Raw genomic sequence first — 14776 nt, 5'->3', positions numbered from 1 at the left:
CTCAAAATGACAGTACACTGTGTCCCTCCTCCCCTGTCCTTGTCTCTTAAGGGGGGAGTCACACTTGTTGCCAATTAAAATCAGGTAAATGTCAGCACAGCGTGAAGCAGTGGAGGCACGGGCATCATTTAGAAGTGCGAACAGACCATTTGATTATTTCTGGCATGTGCCACAAACCAAACAGGGCTGCCGTCAGTCTCCTCTAGTGCCTGAAGTTATTCATTCTCAGCGTCGTTGTCAAATACAAATGAGGAACAGTCAACGCTGCAAACAGGATGACAGGATTTGAGAAATGCAGGTGCGTGTGGATGTGCATTTATTTCACAGATGAATCTAAACGTAATACAGACTCTGCATATAGACCTGCTTGTGTGCGAGCATCTGCACCTGTAACTGGGAGAAATAAATAGCCGGAGCAAATCCAGTTCGTCAGCTGACAGATCTGTACGCCAGCTGAACCCCTCCCAGGCACTTCGCAACTCGCCTCAACCCCAGCAACTCCTTTTCATCCTGAATCTGACCTCATCAATGTCACGATGCCTGTTCTTCTGTTCATGGAAGGGTACTAAGGTGTGCTCTCCCTACCATACGTCTATTTTATACCACAATCGGCCAGTATATACGTGGGTCATTTAAATGAGGGTAAACCCGCTAAAAAGGTGAAGACTTCTTTCCCATTGTCAGTAGAGGAGTTTCAGTTCGCTCTCGTGTTGACTCGTGTGTCACGTTTCCATCACTGCAGATCGGAAGCCAAAGCCGATTAAAACCCATTTCTACTTTGACCTGGGAGTGAATCCTGACTGGGTTCATTTACATTGCAGACAAAAGCCAGATATTGGAAGGTGTCGGTGGGTTATTCACGGCGTTCCACATGTGCAGGTGAAAGGGCAGGGAACAAAGCCGTACCGCCAAATATAACATATTCATTATTAAGATCAAATGACCCTTTGATGAATGTGATAAAGGTCTTCCTGAAAGGTTAAAGTGACTTTGCTACTGCTGTTGTGTTTCGATTGGATTTTGGAAAGTTTAGCAGCAGTTTAACTCTCAGTCTTGTTGGCATCATTTGTAAATGCAGGACCCTGAAGACCCTGAACACAGATTTCAATCATTTTCTTTCCAATCGTTTTGGTATAACCTGTCCTTTTTTAAATTGATTTTCTCTCAGAGACAAGACCCTGTTGCCTGGAACTCCACCTTTGCTGAGGCGTCCCGGGACGTCCTGAACATCCGTTACACCCTCCTGCCCTACCTGTACACACTGATGTACGAGGCTCATACCAAAGGAAGTACAGTAATCAGACCTCTCCTGCATGAGTAAGCACACACACACACACACACACACACACACACACACACACACACACACACACACACACACGCACGGGCCCGATCTTTTCTGCTGACGTCATGGCTCTTACATTACAAGTAAAGACTAAATGAAGTCATTTCGGTATTAACAGCATGAATCTTTTATCCTGATTGCTGGCAAGACCACCTGATTTTATACTACATTATTTCTTATCAGTATGCAGAATGTCCCATGTGGTGGTTGCTGGACTGAAACCAATTTAAGGAAAGCTTTCATTTTAGTGCCTCAACACGTTTCCAGCACCGCTCCGTTTTAATGCCGAGCTCGTTTTCAACTAGTTACAATATGTAACCATCAAAGCCTCCCTTACAAGCTACAGGTGTTAGAATATGTGGGAGAAAATAATTGCCCACTGTCTATGCATCCATGTTCTTTTTAGTGAGGTTAGAAAAGCTGTTTTGCAACATCTGCCCATTTGAAGAACATGACAAGGTCCGAAAATTACAAGGGTTTCAACCACTTGAGCAACTGCCATTAAGACGCCCTTGAGCAAGGCACTTTGATTCAAATGTAACCATGTATTTAGACGACTCGGTATTAGAAGCTCCCAGATGTGGACGTGTGAAACTGAAGAAAAAAATAACACACGCGCACATGCGCACGCACACACACACACACACACAACATATTTATCTATTATAAGAAACTCTTGTAAAGTCACAGATGGTGTTTAAGGAGCTGGCAGGGTAAGTCTGGCAGCGTTATTTAGCTTGCATAGTCAAATCATCGAATCCTGAATGAGTACTTCAACAGTCATCTGGCCTGAGGAGACGTGAGGGAGCATTGGAAATATAAATATTTTTTCCGTCTGCTTAAATGATTCTGTGTTTTTGCGTCACAGGTTTGTGAACGATAGAGCTACATGGGACATCCACAAGCAGTTCCTCTGGGGACCTGCTCTGCTGATCACCCCTGTACTCGACCAGGTACACACACACACACAGACACAGACATACAACGTGCTTTCGTTTTCCCCCCGCAGTATTTAAGATATCACAAATGTAGCTTATCAATCATTTCAGGGGTAGCTGTCAGTCTACTGCTCCGGGCCTGTATTTCTCTTTTGGTTAACTGATTTTGTGATTGACAGGGAGCCAGGAGCGTGGATGGCTATGTTCCCGACGCACGCTGGTATGACTTCCACTCGGTAAGTTTATGTCCACAACAACCAGGAAACAATTATGATGATGCAAATGTCTGAGTGAGATTTTCCGATATTTCTCGGGTCAGCCTTCTAGTAAGAACGCTGGGGAATGTCTGAATGAGCTCGTGTGAGAATAGACCAAGAGATCTTCTGGAGGATTCACTGCTAACAAGCGTGTTTTGATGAGGTTTCTAACACGACCGAAAAATTGAGTACAAAAAGCTGTGCCACACACGTAGAAGACACAGAGGAAGATGGGGACATTCTCCAGAGTTCATGTCTGAAAACGGCTTTAGAGTGAAAAAACTAACAATACATTAGCTGGCACTGAAGCAACATTACAGGAAGAGCTCCGCGCATCTGACTGGCTTCTTAGTGCCTGCATAATGTCCCATCCTAAGGTATGAGAGTCCATCTGTGCACCTCGTCTTGTGATGTGCATTCAAAGCAGTGCAAGTATGAGGTGCTTTATGTCTAAACAAAAAACAAATATATGTAGAACAAGACACCCAAAAAAAATCCGAGACATTAAAACTACAACAAAAAACCCAAATGACAGACGTCTCTGACAACATCATTAAGGAGATTTTTGCTCAACAACTGCAGAAGGCGCCTTCATTACAAAAGCAAACATCCAATCACTCAGTCTCTTTCTAGCTGGGGGACTCCCCCATCTGTTAGGCAGCATTATGAAGCCAAACAAAACTCAAGGAACAACATATTGAATGGAGGCCCGGGATGGTGGAGAGGAGTGGTTACTCGTTCCCTGAGCATACACACAGGCTGTCAGGCGAAATGACCAAGGACAAAGAGGAATTAAGAAGTTTGCAAAGACGTCCTATAGAAATAAATTGCAGGAAGGTTTCAGATGAAGCCTTTGTAGACATATTTCCACTGTGCGCCTCGCTCACAAATGGCAATTTCCCACTAAGGAATGAATGAAGAAAATGACTCAAAGTTTAACTACCTGTAGTATTTCTTGTATTTTAACAGTGTGTATTTATTGCTGCATTTGTCAGGCTAAATATGTTGGAGTGCGCGGCAAGAGGGTTCCTATGAACACGCCCATGGACCGCATTAACCTTCATATCAGAGGAGGCTATGTCATACCCTGGCAGAAAGCAGAGAACAACACATTTTACAGGTAAGTGCTCACAAATCTACATGTTAACATCCTGTGTGTCTATTGTGTCTTTTCTGTCTTTTAGTGCGTCTCTCTACCTGTGCAGAAAGGCAGGGTGGGCAGGCGGGGAGGCAATGTGCACTGCTGCTGTACTTGATTGGATAGATTGTGGTCATCTCTGGTTGTTAGTGTGTTGTTCAGGTTAAAAAGAAGAGACAGTTAGGGGGGGGATGTTCCAGCAGCAGTGAGATCAGGTGGATCCCCTCAGCACAAATGTTAATGTTTATGTCCTCAGCAGAAGCGAGGCGGCATTAATAAATGTCCTTCAGTGTTAAAACCCTCTTTACCTCCTTCTTTCTCAGTCGGAAGAATCCTCTTGGACTGATAGTTGCCCTGAGCGACAACGGAACTGCTCAAGGATCGTTCTTCTGGGATGATGGAGAAGGAATAGGTAAGTGAAAGGTCACCCTTGAACACACGCACACACACACACACACACACACACACACACACACACACACACACACACACACACACACACACACACAAACACACGCACATCGGGCAGCTAATTTATTTGACTTGTGCAGCTTTTGTCCTATACCTGCCTGTTTGGAACGGGCTGCTGAGCCTGTGGTAATACTGGTTGCAGCTTTCTTTCTGAAACTGAAAACACGACCTGTGACAACCGGCTGCTGATATTGATATTTAATATTGAATGTATCACATTTCCAAATTGCACCAAATTCCACACTGCACTTCGTTGAGCGTTAAGTGTGAAGATGACGAGATGAACAGTTCTTGAGATATGCAAGCCACATACAGACAGACGGATATTTCTGGAATATAGATAGATGATGTATCTGTGACACATGTAAAGCGTCCTTGGGTCTCTTGAAAGGCGCTTTATAAATTCAAGTTATTATTATTATTAATGTTGATAAGTCAGAGCTGGTTATTGGAAGACATCGGTCAGAATTTGCATTAACTTTGTTATAGATGCAATTTTGAAAATGGGGAAATGAGGATCAGGATGAATGCCTGCAATATCCCACTATGTGGCACACTCATGTACAGTATGAGAGAGCACGATTTTACTGAATATGAATTTTCTCTTTGATATTCTCAGATTGACACAGTCAACTATAAAGTAGTGTGTCTATACTTCCTCATCCTCTCTCTCTTTCACACACACACAAACACACACACACACACACACACACACACACATTAATATACGAACAGAACCAGCCTCCAAAGTGCTCCGGTGAGCAGATGCACTCCTCTGAGAAAGGTGTGTTTGTGTTGGGACAAAGAAAGAGGGAGCAAAGATAGAGAGGGACCGAGGGATGACAGAGAAAGGGAGTGACAGAAACTATTACAGTAATTCTGCGTCGCCGCCTGGAGATACGCTCTCCATCACTCCTCTTTTATCTGCTCCCTCGCTCCTCACTTCAGCATCTCGCCGTCTGTCGGCGGTGCAGCTGCTCCGTGTCTTTCTTGTTCGCTCTGCCTCTCGCTGTAGCGCCTGCTTACCTGTATTATCAGCTTTTTTTTTCTGCATTTCTGATTTTCACTTCAGAGGGTGAGCTGCTCACTCGGCTGTCAATCACGCAGACTCATTTGTGCGCTGGCCACGCATTCACTCAGCCAGTCTGATGTTCACCCATTCATAGACTTATTAATTATTCATTCTTTTATGTGGTGAAGTAGTGTAGCTGGTCAATTATTTACCTCAGCGACATCCCTAATTACGAGCCTCATTTAATCAAGCACTAATACGTTGACGAAATACTTTGTGATGAGTCACTGTGTAGTGCATAAATAAAAGATATTTCTCGTCTTATTTGGTCATGCATGCACTCAGTGTTCTGTTTACACAGTAAAGCATCCTTTCACCACATAACTTAGTCTTTGACCCACGTCATCGGGTGACCACTTAGTTATATACCCGCTTCCCACTGAACTCGGGCCTTTGGTCAACAGGAATTGTCTCATCCTGTCTCTCGCTCTCTCTCTCTCCCTCCGTCATTCATTCAAGTCGTGGCACCTATTTTCTCTGCCCCTTCCATTTCTTCCTCATTATGTAATTCACTCCGTTTTTCTCTCTCTCCTCAGACACGGTTGAGAGAGGACAATATCTGCTGACCTCCTTCGCAGCGGAATCGGTGAGTTCAGGGGGCCAACTACATGTCACGTCTCCCCCCCCTTCATTATTGTTATTAATGCAGCAGAACTGGGAGAATAAGGCCGGGCTTTTACCATGAAACAGGGCTGTGGTAGGCAGATGTCAAAGGCTAACCACTGGAAACCATTAGCACATGATTTCTCTCTAACTCTGGGGTGGTGGTTTGGATTTGAGCTTTTATGAACTACACACACAGATTGCAGGAGCTTTTTTTTTTTTTACGTGTGTACTACAATTTTATTCACTTGGTCTCATTGCTTTTGATGTACAATTTAGTCGTCCTGTGCAATTCATGGTGACATAAGTGACTGTGGGGTGGATACATCAAGACCCCGTTCAGACCTGGTGCTAACATCTGTCCTGAGTCATCTGATCCCAAGTGGTGACGCTAAGTACACGCACCAAAATGCTTCATAGCTGCGTGCATTCATTCATTCAGTCCCTCCTGAGTCCTGTCTCTCTCATTTCCCCTCACTGGCACAGACACACACCCCGACACACTCAGTCTGGGTAAAAACAACAATCATTTTCTCTTCACAAACACAAATGATGTTCTGATCATTTGCATTTAAAGCGGGAAAGTGAAATCCAAGTGGCCACAGGAGACAGATGCAGGACACATTGTAATACCAGGTGTGAAGGGATGATCTTATTGCTGTGATCTGATCTGTCACGATGGAGGTTAATACCAGGTCTGAACACGGCCTGTGTTTGTAAGGCCTCTGTGCCATCACCATGCCGACACCCCTGATGAAGCCACAGTTTCATTTTCTCCAAGTGATTCTGTTGTGCACACACCTGGGTCCTGTACTACGGAGCGGGCTCAACATAACCCTGATATCTTTCTGTTGTCTGGCTGAAATTAACCTAACAAACACCGTCAAGCTAAGCGGTCACACGAAGCTGGTTAGCAACTAGTTAAGAAAACCTTTCCTACTCTAGATATGAGCGTGTGCACATCAAAGGGGCGATGTTTACTGCATATGACCAATCACATGACATGGAAAAGTTAACTGGCAGCACAGTCGCCTATTTAACAAACAAGGAGCAAACTGTCTTATATAAAAAAATAGAAGGAGAACAAACACATCAGCCAGAGTAAAATAAATAAATGCAGGGAGGACAGCTGGGAAAAAGTCACTGATTGTGTGAACGTGTAAGTTACGGAGCCCCCCCCCCCCGGTGACATTTGGTAAAAAAGATATATTACGTGGCTACGACATAATAACACGCGGGAAGGAGACAAATAACTCGGGGCCGCGAGATATGAATCTGTTCTTTACTAACAAGACCTGTCGAACTGAAGTGAAGAGGCCTCTTGGATAAGATGAAACGTTTCACTTAATCACATGATGTCGCCTCTATAATGAGATTTAGTTTAACACACTCTGTCTGCACTGGCTCTGAATGAGGCCACACTTTGATGGAAACGTTAGTATTACTAATCAATAAAAAACATGGACCTATTTCTGTACGACAGGGCGCACGGAGCATGACTGTGCGCACTTGGTGTTATGGTGACAGGATGCGCCTGTTGCATCTGGAGACTAGGAGAGATTGGGATGTACTGGGTGTGTTAGCGGTGGGGATCCACTTAACCAACCAGACAATGTTTTAAACTTCCCTTATCCTTCCCCTTAAAGGGATAGTTCACCCACAAATACAAATTCTGTCATTATCTACTCACCTCTATGCCGATGAAGTGTTTGAGTCCAAAAAACACTTCTGGAGTCTCAGGTGAAAACTTTGTTAAAGCAGAATCCGATACAATTGAAGTCAATGGTGAGTCCTTCTTCAGACGTAATTAAACAACAGAAAAAACACAACATGCCTCCATACTGCTTGTGTGGTGTCATCCAAGTGTCTGCAAGCCCCGACATTCATATTCGAATTACATCATGTTCTAAGCCTCAAAGTCCATCGGAAGAGGCTAAGCTAGCGGACGTTAGCACATCAGTCAGTCCGTGAATACACCATGTAGGAAGATATCAGCGAACTTTTAGGCTTAAAACAGGATGTAAATGACGCCGTTTCGAGTCGAAAATGAATGTCAGGGCTTTTTCTGTTGTTTTATTACGTCTGAAGAAGGACTCACCATTGACTTGAATTGGTTTGTGTAAATGTGGATTCGGCTGCAACAAAGTATACCCCTGAAACTCCAGAAGTGTGTCCTGGACTGAAACACTTCACCCACCCCTCCATCGGCATAATGGTGAGGAGACAATGAATGCATTATCTTTTTATATTGAACTTTCCCTTTAAGGAGAGTGCAAACCGCCCAACAGTTAAGTGTCACTTTGGTGAGGGACAAATGCACGAGTCTCAAAGAGAGAGCGAGGGGAGGATGGGGGCTGTCACAAGCTAAATCTGTAAACTATCTCTCCCCCATTCCAAATAAATATAACATTTCATTGGATAAACCTACTTATAGGGAAGGATAAAAGTAGAAACCTATGTCTTGTTATCCTGCAATGCAGACAGTCAGTGGTACTGTGAGCACATTGCTCCTACTTAAAGATACTCATCTGAGTAGGTAACAGGATTTTCTGGGCCTCTGAAGCCGCCTGCCCTCCTCGGAGACCCTCTAACAATCCACACCGAGCTCCACAGGATCCTCTAAGAACGGTGACGTCATGTTTCAAAGGAGTTGATTGGTCAGTGGGCGGGGATATCATACAGGTTGAGATATTATCTCCAACAAAGCCGTTCAGCATAAGTTACCGTGGTGATTTTCCCCCAACAAGAAGTGAACGAGCTTTGAAGGACTGAAAAACCTGAAGTGAACCTGAAGTTGCCCTGATCACTGCGAATCCCGCTTCGCAGTGCAGGCTCCTGCTTAGTATTTACATGGCTCAGAGCTGACATGCTGCCTGGCACAGAGGTGGTTGGAGTGGAGCAGCTGTGGTTGTGTTCATGCAGATCACATTGTGTTCCTGGTGGTTTTTCCCCCAAATTGCTCTCACATCTCTATCGGCTCATATAATCTCTTATCGCAAACACAAGCACAAAGAGAGGTTTTGTGGCCTCAATGGCAAAACACGAATGGTGCCTCCAAAACTACATGTTGCACATGCCTCATTCATCAAGTGAAGATTTAAATGTAGATAAAACTACCATGGCAAATACCAAACCAATAAGCAGTGTGATTATATCAAGCAGTGTTACCTTTAGAAAGATACCAATATTCTCCATATAGACCCTGTAGTTGCAAAGATATAGTATGTCAAAATTTGGACATGCCATTTTCGAGTAGGGGGCAGATTTTCAGGGTTTAACAAGGTATTTTGACAAATAATGTAATACATAGATGTTCCCCTTAGTCCCTGCCCTTAGAGATAGAATGTCTGAAGTTATCATTCAGTTTTTACAAGCGTATTCACTCCATCTACAACCTCTAATTTGACACCTACCCTATTTATAAGTGCTCAGACACCTTACCTTCATATATCAGCATTTAATTAATTAAGACATGGGAAGGAGGGTGAACAAAATAGAAGCTCTAAAGTGCAAACAAGGGGGTTTGTATATTTTTGAGTTGGTCTGTCTGAGCCATGAAAATGGTTTGAAAAGGGCTCAGTATTCTGCTGCTGCTCAGAGGATCTCTGATGAGACAGTAATGAGCCAAAAGAAGCATCAGAATATCATTGTACATCGCATTGTGAATCCCAAGCAATAGCATCAACCCCACCGACCTTGCTACATTTCATGAGAATCCACGACCTCACCAACACATTTAAAAAGGTTTTAAAGGGAAAAAAAATGGGAAATCTTACAAACAAAGGCACAAATGTGACATTGACGCTGGACATGCACAGACGTACTGACAGTTAGAAGTTAGAAGTGCTGCAAAACCCTTACGGCCAAGTTCAGGGAGAGGAGAATGTTTTCCAGGCCACAGTTTGATCACATTTTGATTCAGACATGACAGAAACGGCCTAATCGCTGGGACTAATGGGACCAACCTAGCCCCATTTGCTTCCCGAGCCAGACAAGGGCACACAATCACACACAGGCACACGGTAATGAGCGTGGGTTTAATCACAAACATACACGCGCACACATACATTGTATGCACACATCTACAGTATACATGTACACACGTACAGCGACCATAGCCAAACATCTGTGGCTGTCCTCTGCCTACCATCAGGCTCATTCCAAAGCAATTTCACGCAGCGATAAAACAGGCACACTGTCTGACAGCCAAAGGGGGAGAGGGAGAGAGAAAGAGAGCATGAGTGTGTGTGACTTTGAGTTCTAATGTGCTTTTGTGTGTGTGTGTGTGTGTGTGTGTGTGTGTGTGTGTGTGTGTGTGTGTGTGTGTGTGTGTGTGTGTGTGTGTACAAGCAGATGTGGGAAGATGAGGATAAGTTGGGCAATGAGGCCACTGCTGCCTGGCAGATTAGCAGATCGTATGCCATTTTGGATGACTATCTGAATGTAGATGTGTGTGTGTGTGTGTGTGTGTGTGTGTGTGTGTGTGTGCTCCTTTAGTTTCATACGAGTTTTGTTCCTTCGAAGTGAGGCAATTTACAAAGTGAGATTAGTTTTGTCTCTCTGATTCAAAGGGGCTGTCACTTTTGTTAAGTGATAATCCATGTGTTTGTTTGTGTGTGTGTGCGTCAAAGCATGTGTCTTAATCCACAGTGTAAACATGGTAAGAGCACAGATTTCAAACTGCCAAAACAATCAAGAGCTCCATGCAGAAGATAACATCTACTAAAAGCGAGTCATAGAGAAAAAAATTATATCACAGTGGATATAAAACTAATGACATGGAGAAAGATACTCAAATGTTAAATCTTACTCTGTGAAGAGATGAAGCGTGGAATAAAATTGGATACAGAGAGGTGGAAGTCCATGGCTCAGCTCACCACAGCCCATTTTCAGCAAATTACGCTGACAACGCTAAGTTCAGGATTTATGATGTGCCTGTGACACAAATCAGAAGCTGTCTTCACTACTATAAAGTAAATATATGCATGGGATGAAAAATGTTTAAGTAGATATTAATCAAATCACTTTTGTATTACGTTTAATCTATTTTTATTCATTTTCTTTGCCTCTTTGTTCCGTCTTCCTATTTTCCAACACTTCTTCCAGAGCAAGTTGACGAGTGAGGTCGTCCACAATAACACGGCCCCTGCTGAGCAGTTGATCCTGGGCGTGGTGAAGGTTTGGGGCGCCGGCAGCGTCAAGATCGCATCAACCAACTTAACAGACGCAGGCGGAACACAGCATCAGCTGACCCCCCAGCACAACCTCGACTCTCAGGTCAGCGGCGTTTTGTTTAATTGCCATAGTAACTTTATTTAAGATGTGATTAATTCTATTAAATTAGAAGTTACAATTTCTAAATCACAAGCTGAATCAATTATAACTAAATATTCCTCTACGTTTTTAAATTGGCTTAGAGTAACACGGTCTTAATTCAATCTGCCTTTGTGCACTAGCTTCTCTGAGATAAACACAAATCATCAAGTACAGGAAAAGGTCTTTGACCGCAAAAGCTTTTCGCAGGGGTTGAAATGCTGGTTTCTGGAAAATGAGTGATATCCTCGTGCACACAGTTGTTGACAGAAACTGACTTATAATGTGTAAAAGATCCTATTTTCTTCTTTGGTTATGTTTTATTCAATTTACCAATAAAGTAACCACATCATACCAATGCTGTGAATCAGAAAACGTGAATAGAGCCGAAAAAATGTCTCCAGCTTTCAAGCATTTGCTTGAAAATCAACATTTTTATTTTGTAACACTTTGTTTTGCAGTGTTATTAACTGGTTGTTAATAATCTAAATGCTAGATAGAGGTATCTGCTATGGGAAAATAGGAAACTTCAATATTATTCAAACGATATGAACCGATGTGTACAGTGACTCAACACAATACCATTTAAAAAAACACACATGGAGAAAATATTTTCATCAATTTGACAACACAAAGAGAAAACGAGAAAGAAAAGAGCAAACACTCACAACTCAAAGCAAGTGTTGCCACTTTCAGTTGTGTTGTAAGTAGTATTTGATTTTGTAGAGAGTATTTGGTTGTATTGTGAGTATTTGATTGTAGTGTGATAAAGATGTAGTGTTAAAGAAGTTCAAATGTGTTTTCTAATGTTGCAATGCATTGAACTCTGAGGGCCATCATTAATATGTATACAATGTGCAATACATTACATATTATTTAGCTGATGCTTTTATCCAAAGCAACTTACAATAAGTACAGATAATGCACATATGCTGTAGCATCCCACATACAGATTGCTGCTCCAATAACCTCAAAACAAAGATATGAATCACCGTCTAACATGCATACAATCAGTGCCATCGAATGTAGCGGGTTTGTGCAGTAGTATCATAGCTGAGTGAGCCTCCTTTATCGTTGCATGAACTCATTTCATAAACACACCCCCAGCTTCAGAGTCGATTGAGCATTTCCCTGCCAGTCAAAACCTGTCACTACAAATTTTTTTTAAAAAGCAGCACTCAGGTTCACAACCCGGCCCCTGCTGTGCTGCACTTTGTCATCTAATAGCTGTAATCAACTCTGCAATCCCCCTGACACTGTTGTTTCGTGATGAGCACAGAGCCGGAGACATGACTCCGGGAGCGTGATTTTTAGAGCCGCTCGTGTAAAATGATTGTCATTTCCTCTTCCTCCCTCCATCATTTGCTCCAGTGGTTGAACCGAAAAGAAAAGTGACAGAAAATCATGGGGGCATTGTGTACTCAAACCTAAGCCACACGCACTGTTACACTACGTGCTCCGTGATGATTCACGCGTCCGAAATGCCTTACAGTATCATAGGTACTGTAATTGTTCCTGGCCGTGTTTAAAATATTGAGCACCGTGATATTGTCGACTCTTTACATTAAATTAATTTCACTCTAGTATCTCTGTGTAAATCTCCTCTCCGGTGCTGTGCAGGGAGATCAGTGTAAACTGTAAGGTTAAGCTGGAGCTCAGGATACCTCAGAGCGGAGTTAATGTTCATCATAACAGGGCTTGAGCTGCGGTCATCCTCTCCCATCAAGGCAAGGTTGCAGAGACAGAAGTTGAAATATGCACATATAGGAGTAATGAGGAAAATGTTGTGATCATAAGAAGAGACGTATCAGCATTTTACAATGAAACACACCGTTTTTGAGGTGGCGGATGGGCGATGCGGACGGTGACTCCTCCCAGAGTGTGAAACAGAAGAAAGAGGGAAGACAATGCCAGGTTTAAAAGGATTGCATGTGTTCCCTCTTCTCATTTGGCCTTTGATAAAATGTTCCTGTCAAGGTTGTGTACTGTACTCAGAGAACTTATCAAGAGCATGAAAATGATAGGCCCAGCAGCTCCATAAATAACCGCAGGTGAACGAAGCCCAGAAGTCTTAGATTTATACTGTTCTTGGAGGAGACAGACAGGGCGAGTCAAGACGAGAGGCCAAGAATTGCAGATGAGCAAAGTCAAAACGACGGAGGGATTTTGAATGTGTGTGTTTGTGTGTGTGTGTGTGTGTGTGTGTGTGTGTGTGTGTGTGTGTGTGTGATGGTGATGCATGGATGAGTCGAGAATAATGAAAAGACAGGCTAGGAGGGGAGGACGGACACAAGTGGTGGAGGGTGAGAGAATACACCACAGAAAAACAGATGGAGAGGAAGAGAGAGGTGAAAGGGAGAATGAAAGATGGGCAGGGGGAAGGAATAAGGGCAGAGAGAGAGAGAGGGATGAGGATGAGACAGACCGCGCGGAGTAATAAGTGGTTTTTCAGCTCGAGACAATCCATTCATCTACAGGTCGGTGGGGAATCACACCTCTCTGCAGCCTGAATGACACGAGAAAGTTCAATATGTAGGATAACACACGTGTTAAAAAACTGAAACCTTACACTCCTTCATCCATGGTCAAAAACATAATTTTTTATATTTATGTATTTGATGTTTTATTTGTTTTATCTATGTTTTGTATTGGGTTTTTTCGGACCTGATCAATCATTCAAGCAATTTTTGGGGGGAAATTACGAACAGTTTAACACATTTCTCTTCTTGTGTCTACAGGAGCTGATTATAGATGTCACTTCCAAGGCCATTCCTGTGGACCAGCCTTTCACCATAACGTGGTCGACCAGCATCTGATCAACAGCCCAGTCCCTTAGTTTCACTAGGAAACTATTAATATATCTGTGAATAGTGATAGTTATATTGTAAAGAAATGCAATGTCTCCGGAATGTGAATGATCCTAAATGGGCTCCTTGATTTAATGATGAAACTGTTGTTTTTTTCTTCTTCTTTTTTACATAACTGTGTCTTTAAACATGAAATAACATCACACTGGTTTTAACACAGGTACATAACATTTTTTAAATTCACAAAATATACCTTCAACATCATCAGTGCAAAACCTCAAATGAATAAAGTGCTTGATATCGAAAAGAATAAAACGTTATTCTTGTTGTCTTTGATGAGATGTGGTCTCAGTCTGGATCAAAGTGAACCACATCAGATCAATTGCAGGAAGTCGCAGTAGAGACAGCGTTAAACAACAGAAGAAGAAAATGAAGCAGCTCTCAGGATTGTTTGCAGCCTTCACCTCCAGTGATATGATATTTGAACGATGATGACCTTTTTTTGCTGGTAGTTAAACCGTTCTGATATTTCAGCGAAATTAAACGAAATTAACAGAGTGAATTCAAATGGAAAGTCTAATTTTTTACTATGATCTTCCTTACAAACAAATCAATGTAAAGTACAGGTAGACGCAGCCACGTAGGCAATTATGACAAGACGTACTATATCATACAAAAAGGCCCTGCTCCCTAAATTACAGTGTGAAACCAAAACTAACTTGATCCAATGTATTAAATGTAATAAAGACATAAACTTGGTCCGTACCATTTCAGGCATGAAGATACCCTCAGTTAGTGGGTTTTTGTGTGTAAAGCCCATTTCCTCCTTATT

General features: G+C 42.7%; 1 protein-coding gene across 3 annotated transcripts in view; it reads left to right on the top strand.

Annotated features, from left to right (window-relative positions):
- si (sucrase-isomaltase (alpha-glucosidase)) overlaps positions 1-14278 on the top strand; it is a 74767-nt gene extending 60489 nt beyond the window's left edge. For all 3 annotated transcript variants that reach the window (XM_035154466.2, XM_035154464.2, XM_035154465.2), the window contains exons 41-48: positions 1169-1317; positions 2214-2298; positions 2463-2519; positions 3536-3660; positions 4002-4090; positions 5758-5807; positions 10931-11101; positions 13876-14278. In XM_035154466.2, coding sequence (XP_035010357.2) covers positions 1169-1317; positions 2214-2298; positions 2463-2519; positions 3536-3660; positions 4002-4090; positions 5758-5807; positions 10931-11101; positions 13876-13953 — 804 coding nt within the window. In that variant the 3' untranslated portion in view covers positions 13954-14278. The remainder of the gene's footprint in view (positions 1-1168; positions 1318-2213; positions 2299-2462; positions 2520-3535; positions 3661-4001; positions 4091-5757; positions 5808-10930; positions 11102-13875) is intronic.
- The last annotated feature ends 498 nt before the right edge of the window (positions 14279-14776 follow it).

Source organism: Hippoglossus stenolepis, chromosome 4, assembly GCF_022539355.2.
Source record: "Hippoglossus stenolepis isolate QCI-W04-F060 chromosome 4, HSTE1.2, whole genome shotgun sequence".
NCBI classification, from domain to species: domain Eukaryota; kingdom Metazoa; phylum Chordata; class Actinopteri; order Pleuronectiformes; family Pleuronectidae; genus Hippoglossus; species Hippoglossus stenolepis.
This window is presented reverse-complemented; position numbering and strand designations above follow the sequence as displayed.